The 19,605-nt window shown below is 38.1% G+C and overlaps 1 protein-coding gene across 1 annotated transcript in view; it reads right to left on the bottom strand.

Annotated features, from left to right (window-relative positions):
* LOC115442462 overlaps positions 1–19,605 on the bottom strand; it is a 94,686-nt gene that overhangs the window by 39,707 nt on the left and 35,374 nt on the right. The window contains exons 2-16 of the mRNA XM_030167501.2: positions 15,320–15,413; positions 14,809–14,899; positions 9,622–9,751; positions 8,839–8,978; positions 7,188–7,315; positions 6,813–6,992; positions 6,332–6,498; positions 5,109–5,366; positions 4,407–4,659; positions 3,801–3,983; positions 3,322–3,554; positions 2,843–3,056; positions 2,139–2,315; positions 1,726–1,952; positions 472–617 (exon numbers count right to left, since the gene is read on the bottom strand). Of these exons, the coding sequence (XP_030023361.2) occupies positions 472–617; positions 1,726–1,952; positions 2,139–2,315; positions 2,843–3,056; positions 3,322–3,554; positions 3,801–3,983; positions 4,407–4,659; positions 5,109–5,366; positions 6,332–6,498; positions 6,813–6,992; positions 7,188–7,315; positions 8,839–8,978; positions 9,622–9,751; positions 14,809–14,899; positions 15,320–15,385 (2,593 nt within the window). The 5' untranslated portion in view covers positions 15,386–15,413. The remainder of the gene's footprint in view (positions 1–471; positions 618–1,725; positions 1,953–2,138; positions 2,316–2,842; positions 3,057–3,321; positions 3,555–3,800; positions 3,984–4,406; positions 4,660–5,108; positions 5,367–6,331; positions 6,499–6,812; positions 6,993–7,187; positions 7,316–8,838; positions 8,979–9,621; positions 9,752–14,808; positions 14,900–15,319; positions 15,414–19,605) is intronic.

Consider the following 19,605-nt stretch of genomic DNA (forward strand, 5'->3'; position numbering starts at 1 on the left):
ATAATTTCGGTAATGTGTTTATTTGCTCGCGAAAAAAAAAGGCTAAAGAGAGATGATGGGTCCGATTTTAGCACAGTGCTATAGCTGTTAGTATGCGTCGCAAATATTTGTCGCCAAGAATAATGAAATTTATATTTATTATTCGTTAATTTGCGTGTATACATACGATCAATTTATGATCGTATTTGTGATTTTTATTGTTGGATTATCTACATAATATAAAATTATAGTAGCCCTTAATTGAAGTTCTAAACGACTCAGAAGTAGGGGAGAACCGTGTCCAATTGTGTGGCAGTATTTCATAAAAGGCTAATTTTATTATGATTATCTCTGCACCACTCTGAGGTTGACTGGTAGAGAATACCTATGGCGTTTAGTCCGCTTGTATTCTTTTGTATATGAAGTGCTAAATAAATCAATAAATAAATACTAGTAAAGATATATTCCTGAGTAAGGAATTAGCATTCTTACCAGTTACAGCAGCTATAGTATCGTGAAGCACATTCAGAGGTCCGGTGGCGATGCTCATCACGTATTTGATATTCAACCAAACCTTGTCAGATATGTTGAACGTCCCGTGGTCAATAAGGTCCAAGAATCGAAGCCCAAGCTTAACACTGTAACAATACAAATATTCGAATAGGTCGCTATTGTGTCGATTGGCGAGATAATCATCTTACGTTGATCAATATCTGCTGTTGGTGGTAGGACATATTTTATATCCGTCCGGATAGCGACCACCGTACGCAGTGTTAAAACCCGCCACAGTGGCCCACGTAAGTATGTCGCGTTCCGAGATAAGCCTGTGTATATCCGGTTCCAACAGGCCGGTGTACTTATGTCGACTGTCGAGGGATAATCATCTCTCGGCAGTCGACATTCTATAGGACCCCACTCCACTTACCATCAGGTGCTGTGGAGTCACTTTGTCGTGCTAGTATAACAAAAAAAACCTGGATGCCACTTCACAGATGCACTAGAATTACGTTGCTATATCCATATACAAATATAAACAAAAACCCCCTTATGGCGATACCTCAAAGTCCATTTTCATACATTTTGCTTCGGCTTTAATCTGGGTAACTAAACAAGTATTGGCAAGTAAAGAATTTAAATTCACGTCTAGTTAGTGATTAGTTCTCGCAGTTGAAAGAAAAATGTAAAAATAATTAATAATCATGGATATTTCTGCCTTTAAAATTTCGTCATATTAAATTTGAGGTATCGCCTTATTCATAGACGTTTTTTTATTTAAGGACGGAGTAAAGCTGTGACAACAAGTTTGTTTCTCAGTGCTGGCGGCATGTCAGCCTTCGCAGTGCGTAGACATAGGGCCATTGTGATTGGCTAATATTGTTACATCTCAAAAATGTCCATGAATAAGGGGGTTAGTCGATACATGTACATTAGAAAATTCAAAATTACGAAAAGTTATTATCCTTGTACACATAAATTGGGCTTTATCGTAATTAGGTACGTGAAAACTAAATCAAAACTCCAAATATGAGACAACCAGTGTGTCATTAATGTTCTAACAACCTACCAGTTGACACTGTACCATCGATGTCTAATGCTGGTAGCGAATGAATAATTCTTCTGGTACTGTAAATGTTTAAGAACAATGGTGATCACCTAATATTAGGTGATCCATAACCATTCCTTTGCAGAGTTGAGCTGTAAAACATAACTCGTGTATTAAATATGTCAGACCACAAACTATCTCACCTCAAATGCAAGCTCCTGGCCAAGTTCCTCACTCCAAACCATAACACCTTCGCGTCAGCACACATCGAGTCTACCTCCGCTTTGGTCTTCGCATCCATCCCATAGTTAGCGAAATCCAGCACATAAGGATAGTCGTTGTTGATCTTCAAATACATTAGTTTGAAGCTGTTAATTAGTTTGGACCAGTTCACTTGACCAGTGTACGACGAATTGCTGATTGTTTTGATCTGAAAATGATTAAGAGATTAGGTTAACGTTTAATTCAATTCACAAATTCCAAACTCCGGGCTGATACTGAGTAGAAAAGCCTATATCATTTTGTCTGACTAGGGCAATCGAACCCAAGACCTTAGCACGGCAGCCGTATCGTAATACAACTACGCCACCAACGCAGTAAAATGTACTAAACTCACAGCTTTTGCAATAATCGATGTGTTTTTCAATCCTTCCTCGATAGCTTTGGATGCATCACATAAGGAAGACACCAGCGCTTCTCTGTCGATCTCGCTGGGAAACTCGATACACTGTTCAGCATTTTCCACACCTTTGCAAAAGATATCTTCGCTGTACGTTGACAAGGACTTGTACGTCTGGAAAAGAAAGATTTTTACTTGTGAAGTCAGAGTAGTAGGTTATAAAAGTAAGAAGTAAGTAGTTCCTTGATAATGTTGAGATCTAGATACTAATGAAGGTGTTTAGTAGATAGTAGAACCAAGGTCTTTTCAGAAACAGAAAAAAATTAACGCATCTCCACCTTCTCTGCATTTTTTTTCTGGTGATAGGGATAGAGCTTATCCCTATATCGGGCACTAATTCCAGACTCCATTATTTTTTTATATTAAATTGAAAAACCTTTATCACTTTGCACAATTTGAGATTGGAACCCAAGGACTTAGAGCAGTGTCATACTGTGCACACAATACAACAACGCCACCGAGTCAGTCAGTTTTTTAATTTATTTATTACTCTTTATTCTACATGAGAAAAAAGACACATTATTTAGTCAGTTATATTGTCGATGGGTCCCTACCTCGATCTCTCTTTCTCATTAAAAACCGAAATCTAAGATTCATCTGGAATCTCTCGTGTGTTAGTTTGTGAGGTGAAGTAGTCTTACCTTATGCTCATTAAGAGCTGTTTTCAACATCGTCCTGACGATGTCTCCATACTTCTTCTTCAAGCTGTTGGCTACGTCACCAGGAGCCGCTTCTAACTGCTCATTCATAGCTACCAGTAGCGTAGTCATACGCAGCAGGGTCGGGGAGAATTTGTAGTCCAAGATGGGGTTCTGCTGCACAACTTCCTTTGCCATAGCTCCGTGGACAGTTATCCTGAAAGATGGCAATGCTATAAAAAATATTTGAAATAGCTTGTATGGACATTTAATTAAAGAATTTTTCGTTATTTTTCTCAAAAGTGCGTCGGTGAATGCAAGGCCAATGAAAAATAGATCGTTGGCAACACTCCTCAAGAATATTGGAATTTGTTGATACTATAATATAGCCTTAAATGAAAGGAATAGGAATTAAGAAAGGGCAGGCAACCCTTGTTCCTCTGGAAATTGGAACTACAAAACTTGCCAAAATTACCACTTACAAAATGATCTTCCCAAGGTGTCCCTTCTGTCTAACCACTTGCATGAATTCAGAGTCGTTAGAAACACTGAATAATCTGCTCCAGTCGATATTCGTTCTGTTCTCTTCTTCCATCTGTATCAGAGAGTAGCTGAAGTTCTTCAGAATCTTAAAGTCCTTGTCTATACTGTACAGCAGGTCGCTCGTGTCTTGCCCTAATGTTTCCTGGATAACTAGCGCCGCCATGTTGTTTATCTATGAATAGATAATGATGTTTAATTCGCAGTAAAAGTAGCAATGGGTCAGATTAATCCACCAGGTTACGTTGATATAATGTGGATTCGTAGATCTTAATACTCTCGATCAGGGTGGGGAGAATAGGACACATTGTATAATCAAGGGTAGTTGTGATATAACACTGGTAATAGAAGTTAAAATGTTTCAATCTTATAATACCTCAGATAAGAAACATCATGTATAATAAAAATAGTTTCTACTTACGCTATACCGCACATCGAAAACACCAAAAGATTTAATCAGGTCTGAAATATAATTCTTCCATGCATCGGTGCAAAATTGCTTCTTCAGAGAATCGGCTTCTTCCTTGGACACGACGAAAAAGTTTGCAATTTTGTTAGCGTCACAGAACATCTGACCTGGCTGGTTGATTTTTGATGTCAGGATCTGAAAAATATTGAATAAGGTATTGTAAATACTGATTTATAGAGTTTGGTAAGAAAAAAGTGCGAGAGAACGTAGGTCTTTCTTACGCGAGTGTTCTCCTGAGTAGGTACAAAGGAATTGTCTATTACTTCAATTAAGCAATATTAAGCAAGCTGTATTGTGTCTCGGTTTGAAAGCCGTTGTAGCCTATAGTTACTAGGCATTATGAGACTTAAAATGTAATGTCTCCGGGTAACGAGCTCAGTGCAATGCTCTGCGTTGCTTTGTAATTTAAAGTTTGGATAACATAACTACTGTTTATAGTCTTGTCTACCATCATGCAAGCGGCTTACTCGTATCATCATTAATTTAAAAATAAAACGCATTATTTTGTATGTCATTTCTTAAGTGGATAACCATAATGAAACTGAAAATATCTTTTACCTGTACGCGGTCAGCATCTGCAAGTGCCTCAAACGCCTTCCCCACCACGTAAGGTGGTAACGACACCAGAATCTTGACACCAGTTGGGTTCCTCACAGACGTTTCGTAAGCAATTTTCTCTATATTCATATTAATGGCTATAACGTTTCTAGCAGCCTCCATCAGTTTTGCTAACAACGTAGAATAGAAGAGAACGTCGTGTTTGTAGTTATTGGGCAGCAGTTTGTGGATGAAGTTGGTAACACGAGCTAACCTGGATTGAAATGATTTTCTTTACTTTTAAACCCGAGACCTCAGGCCTGCAGTCGCACCGTAATGCAAATATATAGCCGAGACAGTAAAGGCGTGGGTTTTTCTACTTAGTATCAGCACCGAGTCTGGCATTTGTGACCGATATGTCTATAGGCTCGAAGCCCCATTATGATACGGAATATATACGGCAGAAGTAAATGTGTTTTTATTTACAATGACTAAGTACTTTTAATTATAATGTTTCTTACTTCAATATAGCTGTTATTAATGTTAGTTTAACGAATTGCGCCTAATTATAAAGTTTTACATTATAAAATTTTAACCTAAAACAAAACATTTAAATATTATTATAGTTAGTTCAATACTTCTTTGATTGTCATTACTGAATTCTATTGATATTCTATTTTATTATTGGGTCAACGAATTAAATACAATATCCAATATACTTACATCTCAAACTTGTCTACAGTATGATTATCATCAGCGACTTCTTCTAGAACATTGACAGCATTGTCCAAGAGTTTGTTGACTTTTTTTAAACCTTCCACTTCATCCTTTTGAGTTCCTTTGGTGTCATCAATTGTTTTTGAAAATATCTTATCCATATATTGAAGGACATTCACAATCGTATCGGAGAAGTCGTTAAGAGATTTATACGATTGCGTATCCGAAAACGTTGGCTTAAATAATTCCATTAGCCTCGGTAATCTGGAAAAATAGCCGAAAAATTAATGAGGTGTGAGGAAGTCTAGACGTCTTAAGGACTATGCAAATATATTTAGCGGCGTAAAGGTAGATGCCACTGTAGAGGAACAGATGGTTGCGTTCCTCTATGGAAGGGGAAGATTTCCAGTTAGGCAGATGTTGCGCCTGACTGGCCGCGGCCCCTCCGACAGTTCCTATTCGGAGGTGGTATATATGCTGCACGTCGCGCAAATTGTGCAAGCTTGATTCAGGATCGATGTCGCCATCTATCGTGATTGCTGTGTGATATCACTCCAGCTGTGTCACTGTATCGATCCTCTTGCAGTTCCAGCGATGTTGACAAGATGGCGGTATATGTACTAACTGTACCGCCACATATATACGAGGCCTGTACCCTTACCCTTGTGAAGGCTATGGTACAAACATTTATTAACGGAATAAGTCCCAGTATAGGAGACGGTTAAAGCGGCGGTTAATGTTTGGTAAAATATCTAAGGTTATGTAAGTAACTAAGTACATAATATTATAATTATTCATGAATAGAAATATTCAATGATATGTTCTCACGGTAATTATAACATTGTATTATGATGACGTTAATCCATAGCAATAACGAATAAATTTAAACTTTATCAGTTATTTGTGAACTTTTTAAACTACTTCTCTTTCTTTATCAATGTACTCATGATTCCTGTAGTATTTACAGAGCCCCTTTTTCATCGTTCATGACAAACTAAAGTCGGTGTATTTTACCTGCAGTTCAGAGACGCTGATCATCCTTTACAATTGGTTAACCAACTTTTTCACTTATCTACCCTATTACAAGAGTCCCTTGTTCATCTTTCATATCAATTTAAAATGAGTGTATATTGTGCATTTCACCTTCATAGATGCTGAGCATCTCTAGTTGTTTAACCAACTACTTCATTTACCTGCCCATTTAAACATTTCTATCCCTCGTTACTTACAAAGACAATTGGATGTAGCTAAAGTCTGGCTGTTCTCCGTAGAAGATGCTGGTTATCTCGGGCGGTAGGAAGTTCCGAAGTGACGTCATGCGTATCACGCTCGTTATCATGTCGCCAAGTTGTGTGAGCCGGTTATCATCAGACAACTTGTAGTACATACCGCCGAACTGGAATAAGAAGTATTTTAATGCCTGCTGTTCTAATCGGAGCTAGGACATTGTAATGAGAATATGGAATATTTTAAAATGCATAATTAAAAAAGGGCATATGTGAAATTTATCCGTATATCAAAGAAAGGGTAGGAATTAAGGGTGGAAATTGCTCATGAAGCTCATGTAAGCAGATATAAGGCTGTGGTTATCCATCGTAAAATCCACGTGGTTATTGTTAAACCTTTATAGGAAATATAATGTTCGTTACCCAGCAGTGAATTATTAATAAAACTGATACACAATGCTATAATTAAATTAGAAGCACATACCATTTTAATATATTTACTGAAGTTTATTTCCATTATCAGATCCATGAATATCTTCTGCAACTCCTCGGTGGAGAGCGAGCAGACTCTCGTCACCAGCTGTTCCATATCCTCAGTACTGTTCATTATCAAAGTCTTTGATACTGTTTCCACGTTGCATCTTTTCATATTACCCTTTAAAATCTGGAATCGTAAATTACTATTAAGATAATGAATCAATAGATGATGATAGAAATAGTGATTTAGACTTTAAAATCAAAACAATTTCGCGATTCTCAGCAAAAAATAAAAAATCATGGAGAGTATATAACTAGCAAAATAATACTACTATTGTTACATCACTGCCTACCATTTCAGGTATATTGGGTATGAACTTACGCCTTGGAAGCTGATCCCCGAGTCCAAGACGCTCTGCGCCACATCTTCGTCAAGTTCTAGATGTGATTCCAGGAACCTTTTCACTCTCATCGGATTTCTGAACAAATCACCTACTATCAAACCGTTTTCTGGAATACAATGAAAAGATCAATAATCAAAATTAAGACATTGTTAGATAATAAATTAAAGAAGTCCAAAGAATATGATAATGACAAAGAGTGGCTACTTTATATTGTTTTAAACTTGGATAGAAATGTCAGTCAAAAACTGTCAATCCCTTTCGTTTATCTTCTCCCATTAACAACAGTCTCCAACATAAAGAAATTCAACCATAGTACCTCAGAAATCTGCAGACTGTAACAAGTGACATTGGCGGAATAGCTTCATAATGAAGCTCGTCGCCAGTAATCAAAGAAGAAGAAGAAAGATAAAAAATGTTCACGTCATGAAGTAAGGGTTTTAATAATTTATGGCCGATGGTTAAGTTCCATTTAGACGGATCAATCATTGCTAGAAATAATCGTACGGTATATAGTATCTATATATTGGTGACTGTACGCAATTATTCATTTCAAAAGTTAACTTGTCTTAATAATCGCAAGGGGCATTAACTCGCCTGCATTGTCGTATATGAGTCTTTAGATAGATATTCAAAAAACGATTCATTCTGTCTATTATTGATTAAAATTAACGCTAGCCATTGTATTGGTGGGATGCAGGCCGCTTTCGACAGGTTCGTCTGGAAATATTTGAGGCCTATGTTCAACAGTGGACTTTATGTGGCTGATACTGATGATGAATGCTAGCTCTAAATCTGTCCAAATAAGGCTTTACTATCAGATGATTTAAGCCCTATTCGTCTATTGCTATATTATTTTTAAAATCTTGTATAGAAGTAACTCGAAACCTAGTCATGATAATTGAAGGCTAACTATTAATAAGTTTGTAATTATCTGACGATCTTAGATGATAAATCATTTTTCCCGTTATTTGCATTCTTTTGTGTTTTATCATTTTTATTAAAACTAGTGTTGTGAGTTCTGTGTCTGACTTTGATGTTGTTTCTTTCACACTTCAGTAGTTTTTAATATACCGAAATTAAAAGTATAGTATGTTATTTGTCGGCAAGTGTCAATAATGGATTTAAATGTAGTTTTAATTATAAAAATGACGATCAATATGATGGGAAGGAGATGAATAATTGTTTTTTTTACGAGCACGGACACGTGACCCAGCTGCACCTGATGGGAAGTGGTGTGGGATCCAATTGAATGTAGATTGACGAGAGATAACCACCCCTCGACAGTCGACACAATTATGCCGGCCTGTTAGAACTGGATATCCAGACTGATCCTGGAACGCGACACACTTACGTGGGCTACTACGGCAGGTTTTAATACCTTGTGTATGGGGGTCGCTAACCAATAATAAAATATATCATACCACCAGCAAATATAGCATTACCAACTATTACATATTTACGGCGATTGCAATTTACTAAATAGAATCTCTTTTATACATTTCGAAAGCAACACAACTGCCCTTTAAGAGCAGCAATACTATCCGAATTTTGAATAACAACGCATTGCGTGGTTCCAGATCAAGAAATATGTTGAGGAACATTCCTCCAAGATCCTTTGTTGATACTTACGCGTGAAGTCAAGGAAGGTGGGCTCGTCAGCGACATCAGCTAACGTGGAGAGCAGCTTCAGGGCATCAGGGACTGAGGAAGCCACGTCCATCACCGTCTCATTCATGATTGGCGATAGCTTGTGTTTCAACTGAGTTAATCTGGGGTGACATGATTATATTGAGCATTTAATTTCATTAGGATACTTTTCAATTATTCTAAGGTTTTACACGCGGGAGTTCGCGTAGTCATGGATGTTCTTGCAGATGGATATCTTACTTGTTATTAATGCCATTAGTTTTGAGGTCTCGTTCATCAAGGAATCGTGTAGTATAAAAAAAATCATGTTCTCTATGTTTAAAGGCAAATTTTTCAACAAATTCTTTCGATAAATCGATAAGAATATTTCGAGCTATAGAGAAATATACACAGCGTAATGTGAAGGTGCACTTGCAGGTTAGCATCATCATAAGTGTAGTCGAGAAGCCTTACTAGTTAATCGATATTTTCCAACCCCCTTATTCATAGACATTTATTATCTAAGAACGGTATTGAGATACAACAATATTAGCCAATCACAACGGCCCTATGGCTACGCACTGCGAAGGCTGCCATACCGTCAGCATTGAGAAACTGACTTGTTATCACAGCTTTACTCCGTCCTTAGATAAAAAACGTCTATGAATAAGGGGGCAAGTCTATACCTACTGCATTTATCATTACATACAAACATATTGCTATGCTGGGATAGAAATGGTATTGTCCTTTTTACTGACAAGGCGGCTATCTTTAAACTTGACTTACGTGGAATTCTCGTAGGAGGGTATCTCTTCGTATTTGTCCATTGGCGAACACTCATTGTTGACGCTGCATATGAACGATTGTAGGAAAGTCATCACTCCAGCGCTGGGGAGGGCGCGGGCTGGGAACTGACCTAGAAACATTTTTTTTTAATGCACAAAGCCGGTCACCTCCGCTTTGATCAACAAATTTGATAGAGCATCACCATTGGTGAGATGCATTACTAGTTAATAAAAGTAATGTATAGAATGTTTAATGGACATGACAGATTAGCTGACTTGTCAGAACTTAGGATACTATTAGCTTACCTATTATTTTTACAGTACCTAATTATTTTTGAGGGTAAATTGAAGCAGTATTTCACATACTATCTGTTCGATATCGAAAATTGGGTATATTATTACCAAATATTATTTAAATTGCTTTTTTCTCAATTAATTTGCAATATTTAGAGGGGAACGCCCTCTAAATATTGTGTAAATTATGGTGAATTTTATATATTTATTACAAACAAAACAGGTTATACTCGGGCACACATTGTATACAAAATTGCTCTAAGTTTTTTAGCATAATTATAACCCAAAAACTTGTACCGGAATTTATATGAAGTATTAACGAGATATCAAAGGTGAAATTATCGTAACCATTAATGCTAACTTCAATGGGTTAAACCATTATCAAATATAAAAGGATATGTTTAAATTATGTTTGTGAAGTGAAATACAAAATACAAGCAAAAGTTAAAGTGGTGATAAATTTAGCCATTAAGGACATTACGAAATGACTGCCTTGGTGGCAAAGTTGTGCTGCATGCGCGGTACGGCAGCGCTCTGAGGTTCTGGATTAGAATCCCGGGTCGGCAAAAGTGATGTTTGGGTTTTTCTGCTCAGTATCAGCCTGGAGTCTGGATTTGTGCCTTATATGGCGATAGGCTCGCCACCTATTGTAGTGTACTGGCTGGTACGTTTTTCTTAATATAATGTTTTGTTTCAAAGAAATGTCAGTTTGTAAATAAATGGATTCCGAAGTACAAACTCAGAATATTATTTCCATGTTTTCTGGAATTCTACAGTGGCGACGAGGAAAATTGAGAACATATTGTATGTAAGTTATCTCGGAGGAAGGGTATAGCGTGTTAAAATGTCGATTGGAAAGGTATCAAAATTCGACGTACAAAATGGTACGTGGTCAACATATATAGACCGACTGGAAATGTATTTCAAAGTAAATAATGTGAAAGAAGACATGAGGTTACCAACTTTAATTGCTGTAATGGGCGAAGAGGCCTATGAACTATTAGTCAATTTATCCAGTCCGAAAAAACCCTCAGAATCCGAGTACGAAAAAGTGGTGGAGCAGATGCGGAATCATCTGCAACCCACACGTGGCGTTTACGTGGCGGAATTAAAAAAAATGTCACGTTATTGTGAATTTCGCGCAAATTTGAACGAAAATTTAAGAGATCAATTTGTCTGTGGGATTAAAAGCGAGGTGATTCGGCAGCGTCTATTTGCCGAAAACGGTATTCTGTCTTTTCCGGAAGCTGTGATGTTGGCGACCTCATTAGAAGCGGCGGAGAGAGATGCGGCGGCTGTGATGGTTCTGAGTGCGGAAGTGACGGAATCACCGACGACTGCAGAGGGAAAAGTGCACTTACTCGCGTCGCATGAGCGTGCAAAGAAGGCTCGTGGCGGTCTTTTGTTCACGGAAATAGCGGATCGCGGACAGGGCACAGAGTCCGCAGCACAGGTTGTGGCCGATGCGGTTCTATAGATCATGGTAATGTAGACTGTAAGTACCGCGACTTCGTATGCGGAAGATGCGGAATTGTTGGTCACTTACGGCGAATGTGCCGATTTGTCGCGGCATCGAAGACTCGAGCAAGTGTAATACCAGCGGTGGCAAGATCTCAGGGTCGCACAGGAATACACCACGGCCAAGCCAATCAACGGGAAAATGCCGAAGAGCAGTCGGATGTAGAAGAGAACCTTCACCAGTTATGTTTAAATAATTATAAGGCGGTGAGTTTGCCCATATCCATTGATGGTTGTACTATACAAATGGAAGTAGACACGGGTTCAGCTGTGTCATGCATTAGTAAGAGCACATATGATGCGTATTTTAATCATCTAAAACTGAAGCCGCACAAGATAGTTTTTAATTTTTATAATGGTGTAAGTATAAAACCCATAGGGGTTATTAATCCGCTAGTACGTTACAGGAACAAACTAAACGATTAGAGTTGTTTGTAGTAAAAGGAGGTACTACCTCACTCTTAGGAAGGCAGTGGTTAACTGAACTACATATCAAAATACCACTATTTACCAATATGAATGTAAACCATTGTAATGTTGATCGGACTCATTTTAATAAAGAAATAAACTTATTATTTGACAGATATAACAAGCTGTTTGATGGACGTTTGGGCCGATTCACTGGCTGTAAGGCGACGTTGAAATTACGGGAATCGGCGGTTCCGGTGTTCCATCGTGCGCGGCCGCTGCCTTACGCACTGCGCGACCGTGTTGACGCAGAGTTAGACAGAATGCTGCGCGATGGAATAATCGAGCCAGTCGATTGTTCCGACTGGGCGTCTCCTCTGGTACCGGTAAATAAAGCGGATGGCTCTCTGAGAATCTGTGCGGATTATAAGGCTACTGTTAATCCTATGCTATATGTAGATAGGTTTCCGTTACCGAGAATTGATGACTTATTGGTGCGCCTAGGCGGGGCTAAATATTTTTCTAAGATAGATTTATCCCAGGCCTATAACCAGATAGAGTTAGATGAAACAAAAAAATATACTGTGATAAATACTCATCGCGGCTTATTTCAGTATAATAGATTAGTTTATGGTCTAGCGTCTTTCATATATGGTCTAGCATTTTTCAGCGCATAATGTGTGAATTAGTAAAGGGAATTCCTAATGTAGAGGTATTTTTAGACGATGTGATAATAGGAGGTAGCAATAAGGAGGAGCATTTGGCCGCTTTAGAAGCAGTGCTTGAGAGACTTTATATTAAAGGAATGAAATTGAAAACCGAAAAATGTGTTTTCTTAGTTGATGAAGTAAAGTATTTAGGATACGTTTTACATAAGGACGGCATTAAAACCGACCCAGCGAAATTGGAGGCGATTGATAAAATACCTAGACCGAGTAATGTTACGGAGTTGCGATCTTTTATAGGACTAATTAACTTTTACGCGAGATTCGTAAAGAATATGAGCACTATATTAGTACCGCTCTACGAATTATTCAAAAAGGGCAAGGTTTGGGTTTGGTCGGCCGAATGTGAACGTTCTTTTAGTAAAATTAAGCAGTTAATGATGAGTACAGAGGTTTTAGCGCATTACGAAATGGTGCCGACGGGTTGTCGCGTTTACCGATAAATAGTAAGCAAGATGTCACTGTGCTGGAACAAACTTATTTGCATTTTGTTCAACAGGCTTTATTGTTAGATTATAAAGAGTTAAAACTACAGACTAGTAAGGATCCGGTTTTATCGAGGATATTGAGTTTTTTGCGCGATGGTTGGCCAAGAGACTGTGATATCGAAGAGTTTAGACCTTATTTTAATCGGAAAGATGAACTCTATGAAGAATTGAGTTGCGTGTTGTGGGGGCATAGATTATTGATTCCGGTGAAGTGTAGGGAAAAAGTTTTGAGGATGCTCCATGAGCCCCATATGGGTATAGTTAAATCCAAGGCTATGGCTCGTAGTTACGTATGGTGGCCCGGACTTGATGAAGAAATAGAGCGCATGTGTCGTAGTTGTGAGATATGTGCTGCTCAGGCGGATGCTCCGCCGCGGCAAACTCCGAGTATGTGGCCGTGGCCGAATCATCCATGGACCAGGCTGCATTTAGATTTCATGGGGCCCGTATTTGGGAAAACATACTTGATCGTAGTGGACGCTACATCTAAATGGACGGAACTTTTCCATATGAGTAATACAACAGGACCGAAGGTCATAGATAAGTTATGTGAACTTTTTAGCAGATGGGGCCTACCCAAGCAGATCGTTACGGATAATGGGCCCCAGTTTACGTGCAATGAGTTTGGTAGTTTCCTTAAATCTAATGGTATAGATCACGTTTTTTCGGCGCCATATCATCCTTCCTCAAACGGTCTCGCGGAAAATGCAGTGCGATCCTTAAAGAGGGTTATTAAGAAAGCAGTGCAGGCTAAGGAAGAAGTTGATAAAGCACTTTATACTTATCTTTTACACTATAGAAATACTGCGCATTCGACTACGGGAGAAAGCCCTGCAATGTTAATGTTAGGTAGACGGTTACGGACGAAGTTAGACGTTTTAAGGCCAGACAGGGAGAATTTTGTAAGGAAAGCTCAGCAACGGCAAAGTGGAGCTAGAAAAGGGGTACACAGATCTTTCGATCAGGGTGAAGAGGTATGGTACCGTCAGTATTTGAGTGGAGACAAATGGGTCTCAGGCAAAATTCAGAGATGTTTAGGGAATACTGATTACGAGATTGTAGGCAGCCGGGGAGAGTTAGTTCACAGGCATATAGACCAAATTAAAAGGAAGTTTCATAAAAATGAATACCAAATTAGGAAGGAGAACGCTAGTTTATCCCTAGCGATTCCAATGAAAAGGGTGTCTCAACTTCCTAATGCAGGATTAAGGTCAGCACTAGGTTCAGAGCCAGCCACTTTATCATCGGTGCAGGGGCAGAGAGTGTGCGATTCCGCAATTCATACTCCAGTCAGTAGACCGATCGCGACGCGGTCTCCGTTAGTGGAACTTCAGGGTAGTGCCACCCCGGTATCACCTGAATTTCAGGACGCCTTACCGTATGAGCCAACGACTCCACGTCCCAGGCAACGCCCTATTAGGCAGTGTAGATTAACAAACGTTCCTGATTATAGAATGTGAGGTATTATCATTTTAAGTTGTAGAGTTGAGTGTTTTGTTAATTTAGTATGGAGGAGTGTAGTGTATTGGCTGGTACGTTTTTCTTAATATAATGTTTTGTTTCAAAGAAATGTCAGTTTGTAAATAAATGGATTCCGAAGTACAAACTCAGAATATTATTTCCATGTTTTCTGGAATTCTACACCTATCACATCATGGGACGGAATTCACTTGGCGAAAAGTGAATGCCCTGGTTGTGCCTCTGTATACCCCTTCGGGGATAAATGTGTGATGTGTGTATGTAGATAAAACTTACATGCAGGATAATCTTCATTGTTAACGTTTATTCGCACTATGTACAGACAGAACATTATAGCTGATGCCCATATCACCCCCGCTAGTGTGAGCTGAAATAAAACGAATCAATAAATGGCAGACTTATTCCTAAGTTTGATAGAGGCTATCGAAGTAAATGATATAATTATTATTTATTTCTACCACCAAGCAACAGTGCCTAAGGACTGGCAGACTTATTGGTAAGTTTGTAGGAGTATATTGAAGTAAATTCTATAAGTGTTTTCTACCAGCAAGCAACAGTGTGCAAGGTCAATTGTGTTCCGGCTAGTGTTACAGCTAGTGTAATTAATAGATATTATAAAACTTCACATCTGTTATCGCATGATCAACACAGAGGCATGAAGTCTTTGCAAATCAAAGTTCTGATGTATTACTAGACCTTGGCACTTGTATATCATTCTTGAAAAAATCTTAAAAAAAATCTGAACTCGCAGCTTCTAGCGACTTCGTCCTTTGGCTATTGACCATACCAGATTCCGTTTCCTGGTGAGGTAGTCCTTCCAGAGCAGGAGGCGCAGCTGTCTCCCGCCCGCCATGATGGTGATGCCCAACACCTCCTCATCACTGGAACAAGGATCAGTTTTTGAGTAACATATTTTTTTACTATAAAGTCCAGGTGCAACTAGAATATGGATGATAGACTTGATATACCAAGTGAATTGGCTATTGAGGACCTTGACAATTTATTTGTAATAAGGTACACCAACAGCACTACATATTACATCATTGATTACAAAAATAGGGTGCAATAAGGTACAGCACCTGATATGTGTGCAAGATTTGATCTTCCAAATAATAATGCCAAGAGAATCGGCAGGATTATATTGGCCTCGTTTAAGAAATGAACAACGATTCAGCTAAAATGCATAGACTTTTACCCCGCCTTTTTTTAAAAAAGAAAATAATATTTTTTTCGTTTGATAATCCCACGAAAATGCTGATGAGAAGCCCGCGACCGGTGGCGCGGAACAAGCACCACAAACACCTATTGTTGTAACCCAACACGTTGACATGTGTCTCTCAATACCGAACAATGCGTATTTTGATTTCCTGAAACGCACTTCGGTATCATGACTGGACATGTCCAAAAATACTGTTAAATATAGAGTTGATCTTGATTGAGCGACATTTTCATTATCTAATATGATGATGACGTTTCTACTGAGAATTAACTTCTAAATTAAATTCAATCCCGTATATCAAGCCCCTAGGGCAGGCAGCTCACAATTTAAATTATTTAGACTAGTTAATCTAAGAGTTTCAACGGATTCGCCTTGTTAAATAATGGTTCTCTTAATTCTAAATCTATAAAGCATTTTTGTATTATTTTATATCAAATGTAAAATATTCTACGTTTGCTGCCTACCCATTTAGTAAATTATAACCTCAATGCGTCACGTTTTGCAACAAGACGGAGAGCGTGTAGAGTGTCAGGCGTTACGCACGCCACGTCGCTTCGAGTGACGGATTCAGTGCCAGAAAGTGACTAAACTGGGGGGACAGCCAGGTATTAGACGTTATGCGAAACTTATAAATCTATAAACATATTCGCAGAAGGAACAATTATATTTTAATTGAATAAGCCGTCAGAGGAATAATTGGTTACCTTATAAGTAATCTTAATCATCAATAACTACAATTCCAGTAATTTATCCGCTTTAATTGAAAGGAATGCAAGAGACAGGAGTTTGAGCTGAAGCTTAACACTTCATATGAAACGAAAGAAGCCATTTCGTCAAATCTGATTCAAAGAATCTTCCTTTCACATGCTTTGCAAATATTCAGGTTCTCCCTCTGAAGTCGTGCGGGTATTTAGAGTAATGGTTCGCCTTATCGACAATGGAATCTACACTCGCGATCGGTACGTGAGTCTTGCTCGCTCCGTTATCTATAATTGCAGAAACGTGATACACACGCACACTACAACAGGTTATTAATTCTACACTTCTTGATTCCGTTCAATGTCGTTTTATCATACGGATTTCCTATCCGTAAAATCTATCTTGTTCTTCTTTTAGTTTATGTTTGTTGAAGTTTTTTTAGGACCCTTGCCTGAGCCTAATTTTTTTTACAAACGTGCACGGCAAAGTGACTTTACAGCACCTGATGGTAAGTGGAGTGGGGTCTAATAGAATGTGACGGACGAGAGAGGACTACCTCTCGGCAGTCGACACAATTGTGCTGGTCTGTTGGAGCTGGATATATCCAGGCTGATCCCGAAACGCTATTCTTACGTGGGTTGCTATGGCGGGTTTTAACACCCTATGTCAGAGTGGTGGATAAAACATCCCAACTTTATTGTAGAGGATGCCCTTTTGGGATTATTACATAGTTCACTCAAACTTCTTAAAAAGACAATTAATTCTTAAGTCCGCATAATTTTGTGAGCGTGAGACAACAGTTTCAAATATTTGACTTACAACAATTATAATAAGGAAAAACAGTAGACGTAAAACAATCGGACAAAAAATGTTTATAAAAAGCAGTTATGTAACGTACGAAGATGAAAATATATTTTGTTTTAAGCACTTAAAAACAACAGCGAGGCGAAGGTCTTGTTTTTTGCAGTTAAAAAACGCGTTATGCCTACCATCATTTGGGGGGTGAGTGGAACAATGTTGGTTTCACCAGTCTTACAGCCCGATTACGACACTTGGGAGTATAACATCATCTGAGCGAGCATTGGACCAAATCCCTATGCCGTATATACCCTACGCCGATATACCAAAGCCCACGGTGACCTACTTCGGCGCATACAGCTCCGGGGAGGCGAAGGTCTGATCACATACAGCCATGACACGATAGGGCTGAGATTAGAAGGTCACTTGCACATTTTTGTGAAGTTTTTCGAAGCGTTTGTAAAGTAAGTTTTAAGAAATTTAAAGCTAAGCTCGACATATTCATTAATTTAGGTAAATCGGTGAACCTGGTTACTGGAGGTAGGCCTCTCATATGTGAGAGTTCGCCTGGATAGGTACCACTGCAGTGTCTATTTCTGCCGCCAAGCAACAGTGTGTAGTCATTGTTGTGTTCTGGTTTGAATGTCATTGTAATCAGTGAACTACTGGACATAATGAGACTTAACAGCTCACGTCTCAGGATGGCGAGCGCAGTGGAATACCAAACAATACTTTGTATTTCAAGAGGTTGGATGATGTTTCTACTATTTATGGGCGGTCGTATCGCTTACCATCAGACGAACGATAAGCCTCTCTCGTCATTCGAAACAATAAAAAAGAAAAGCTCAGGGTTAATGGTTAACACATAAAACATCTGACGAATCGTGGGCCGGTTTTCAGTTTTTAAAGGAAGCTAGGAGAGAATGTTTTCAATAAAATATACTAGACGGCTTTAAAGTGCAAAGTTTCGCCACGGCCCTTACCTTCCACGGCTATGTGAAAGCTTTACTATTTCCATCACTGCGGCGAAGCAAGGGTAACGATTTTAACTACCAATATATCCAATTTTATATTATAGGGTCGAAAGTGCTTTGAAATTCGCTGGAACTTGGGTTTGAACCTGCGGACTTTGGTCTCTGGAGTCCGTTCCACAATCAACTAGGCTATCGCCGCTATAGCGCTTTATTATTATAGAGATTTTTCGCAAGTAAATATTTATAAGGTTCTTATTAGCATAGCCGTATCAAATAGTAAATTATAAAGTCGATGTAATTCAACTTGACCTTTGTGAGTGAAGATTGAAGGTTAGTTATGCAATGTCTTGATGTTTATATTGAGATATCCATCTCCATACAATAAAATATTCCCGAAGTAGTAAAATTATTTCAATTCACAGGATTAGTCATCAAAATTCACCGTTAATGTTGTAAAATGTTCGCGGCAATTAATTCTAATATATTTGAATGTTTTTAGCATATTTTATCTTCGAAACGATGGCTCCTAAGTAAACTATCGTATCTGGAAAAATTGCGACATTCACATTTTAGCGTTTCGTTATCTAGGTACTGCTTATTACCCAACCCAGTTAATGTAAAAGTTAATAAAAGAAAAAACATTTCATTAGCAATAATTTACTAACTTTTTTTAATGGGTTTTGGTAGTAAATGGTATCTACATAAACGATAAAAAAGGGAATATCGCTATTTTTTCAGATACGATTTACTTAGGAGCCCTCAAAAATGTACCTTATACCTGTATTCTAGTTACTTTGTATTATTTTATTTTGTATATAATATTTTATGTACCTTATAGGTATTTTTTAGTTATTTTGTATGCTTAATGTTATTTGTATAGGTTTTGGTATATTGTTCTGCGACTGCTTTTACCCAGAGTTGTAGTTAGTTGATACTATGTTTAAGCTTAAGATACTTTCCCAAACGGTCTTCAGCATTCGTTCCATAAATTTTCGGCGCACGAGTTACGGCAGCAATGTGCAGACTTACGAATTTATTTAAAAAATAAATTTAAGGTCTTTTTGAAGACTTTATACTATCAAAATATTTCTTATTAAATTGTTTATTTAAGTTTTGAATGTAAATTAAAATTATGTTTACTTTCGGAGGAGATACATTAACAATTTTAGTGGCATTTTTATTGTCAAATTAATGACATATAATCCACATTATAAAAAATAAATAAATAGTATTTAGAAATATGATGTATATCCTTTATATTTTATAAATTTCGCGTAGATAGCTTTTACAAATTTGGTTAGTAAGCTGTTTTACTGGAGGAAGCATCTTAAAAAGGCGCGCAAACCCTTCGCCTGATGGTAACATGACCGCCCATAAACAATA

This window comes from Manduca sexta, chromosome 7, assembly GCF_014839805.1.
Source record: "Manduca sexta isolate Smith_Timp_Sample1 chromosome 7, JHU_Msex_v1.0, whole genome shotgun sequence".
In the NCBI taxonomy this organism is placed as follows: domain Eukaryota; kingdom Metazoa; phylum Arthropoda; class Insecta; order Lepidoptera; family Sphingidae; genus Manduca; species Manduca sexta.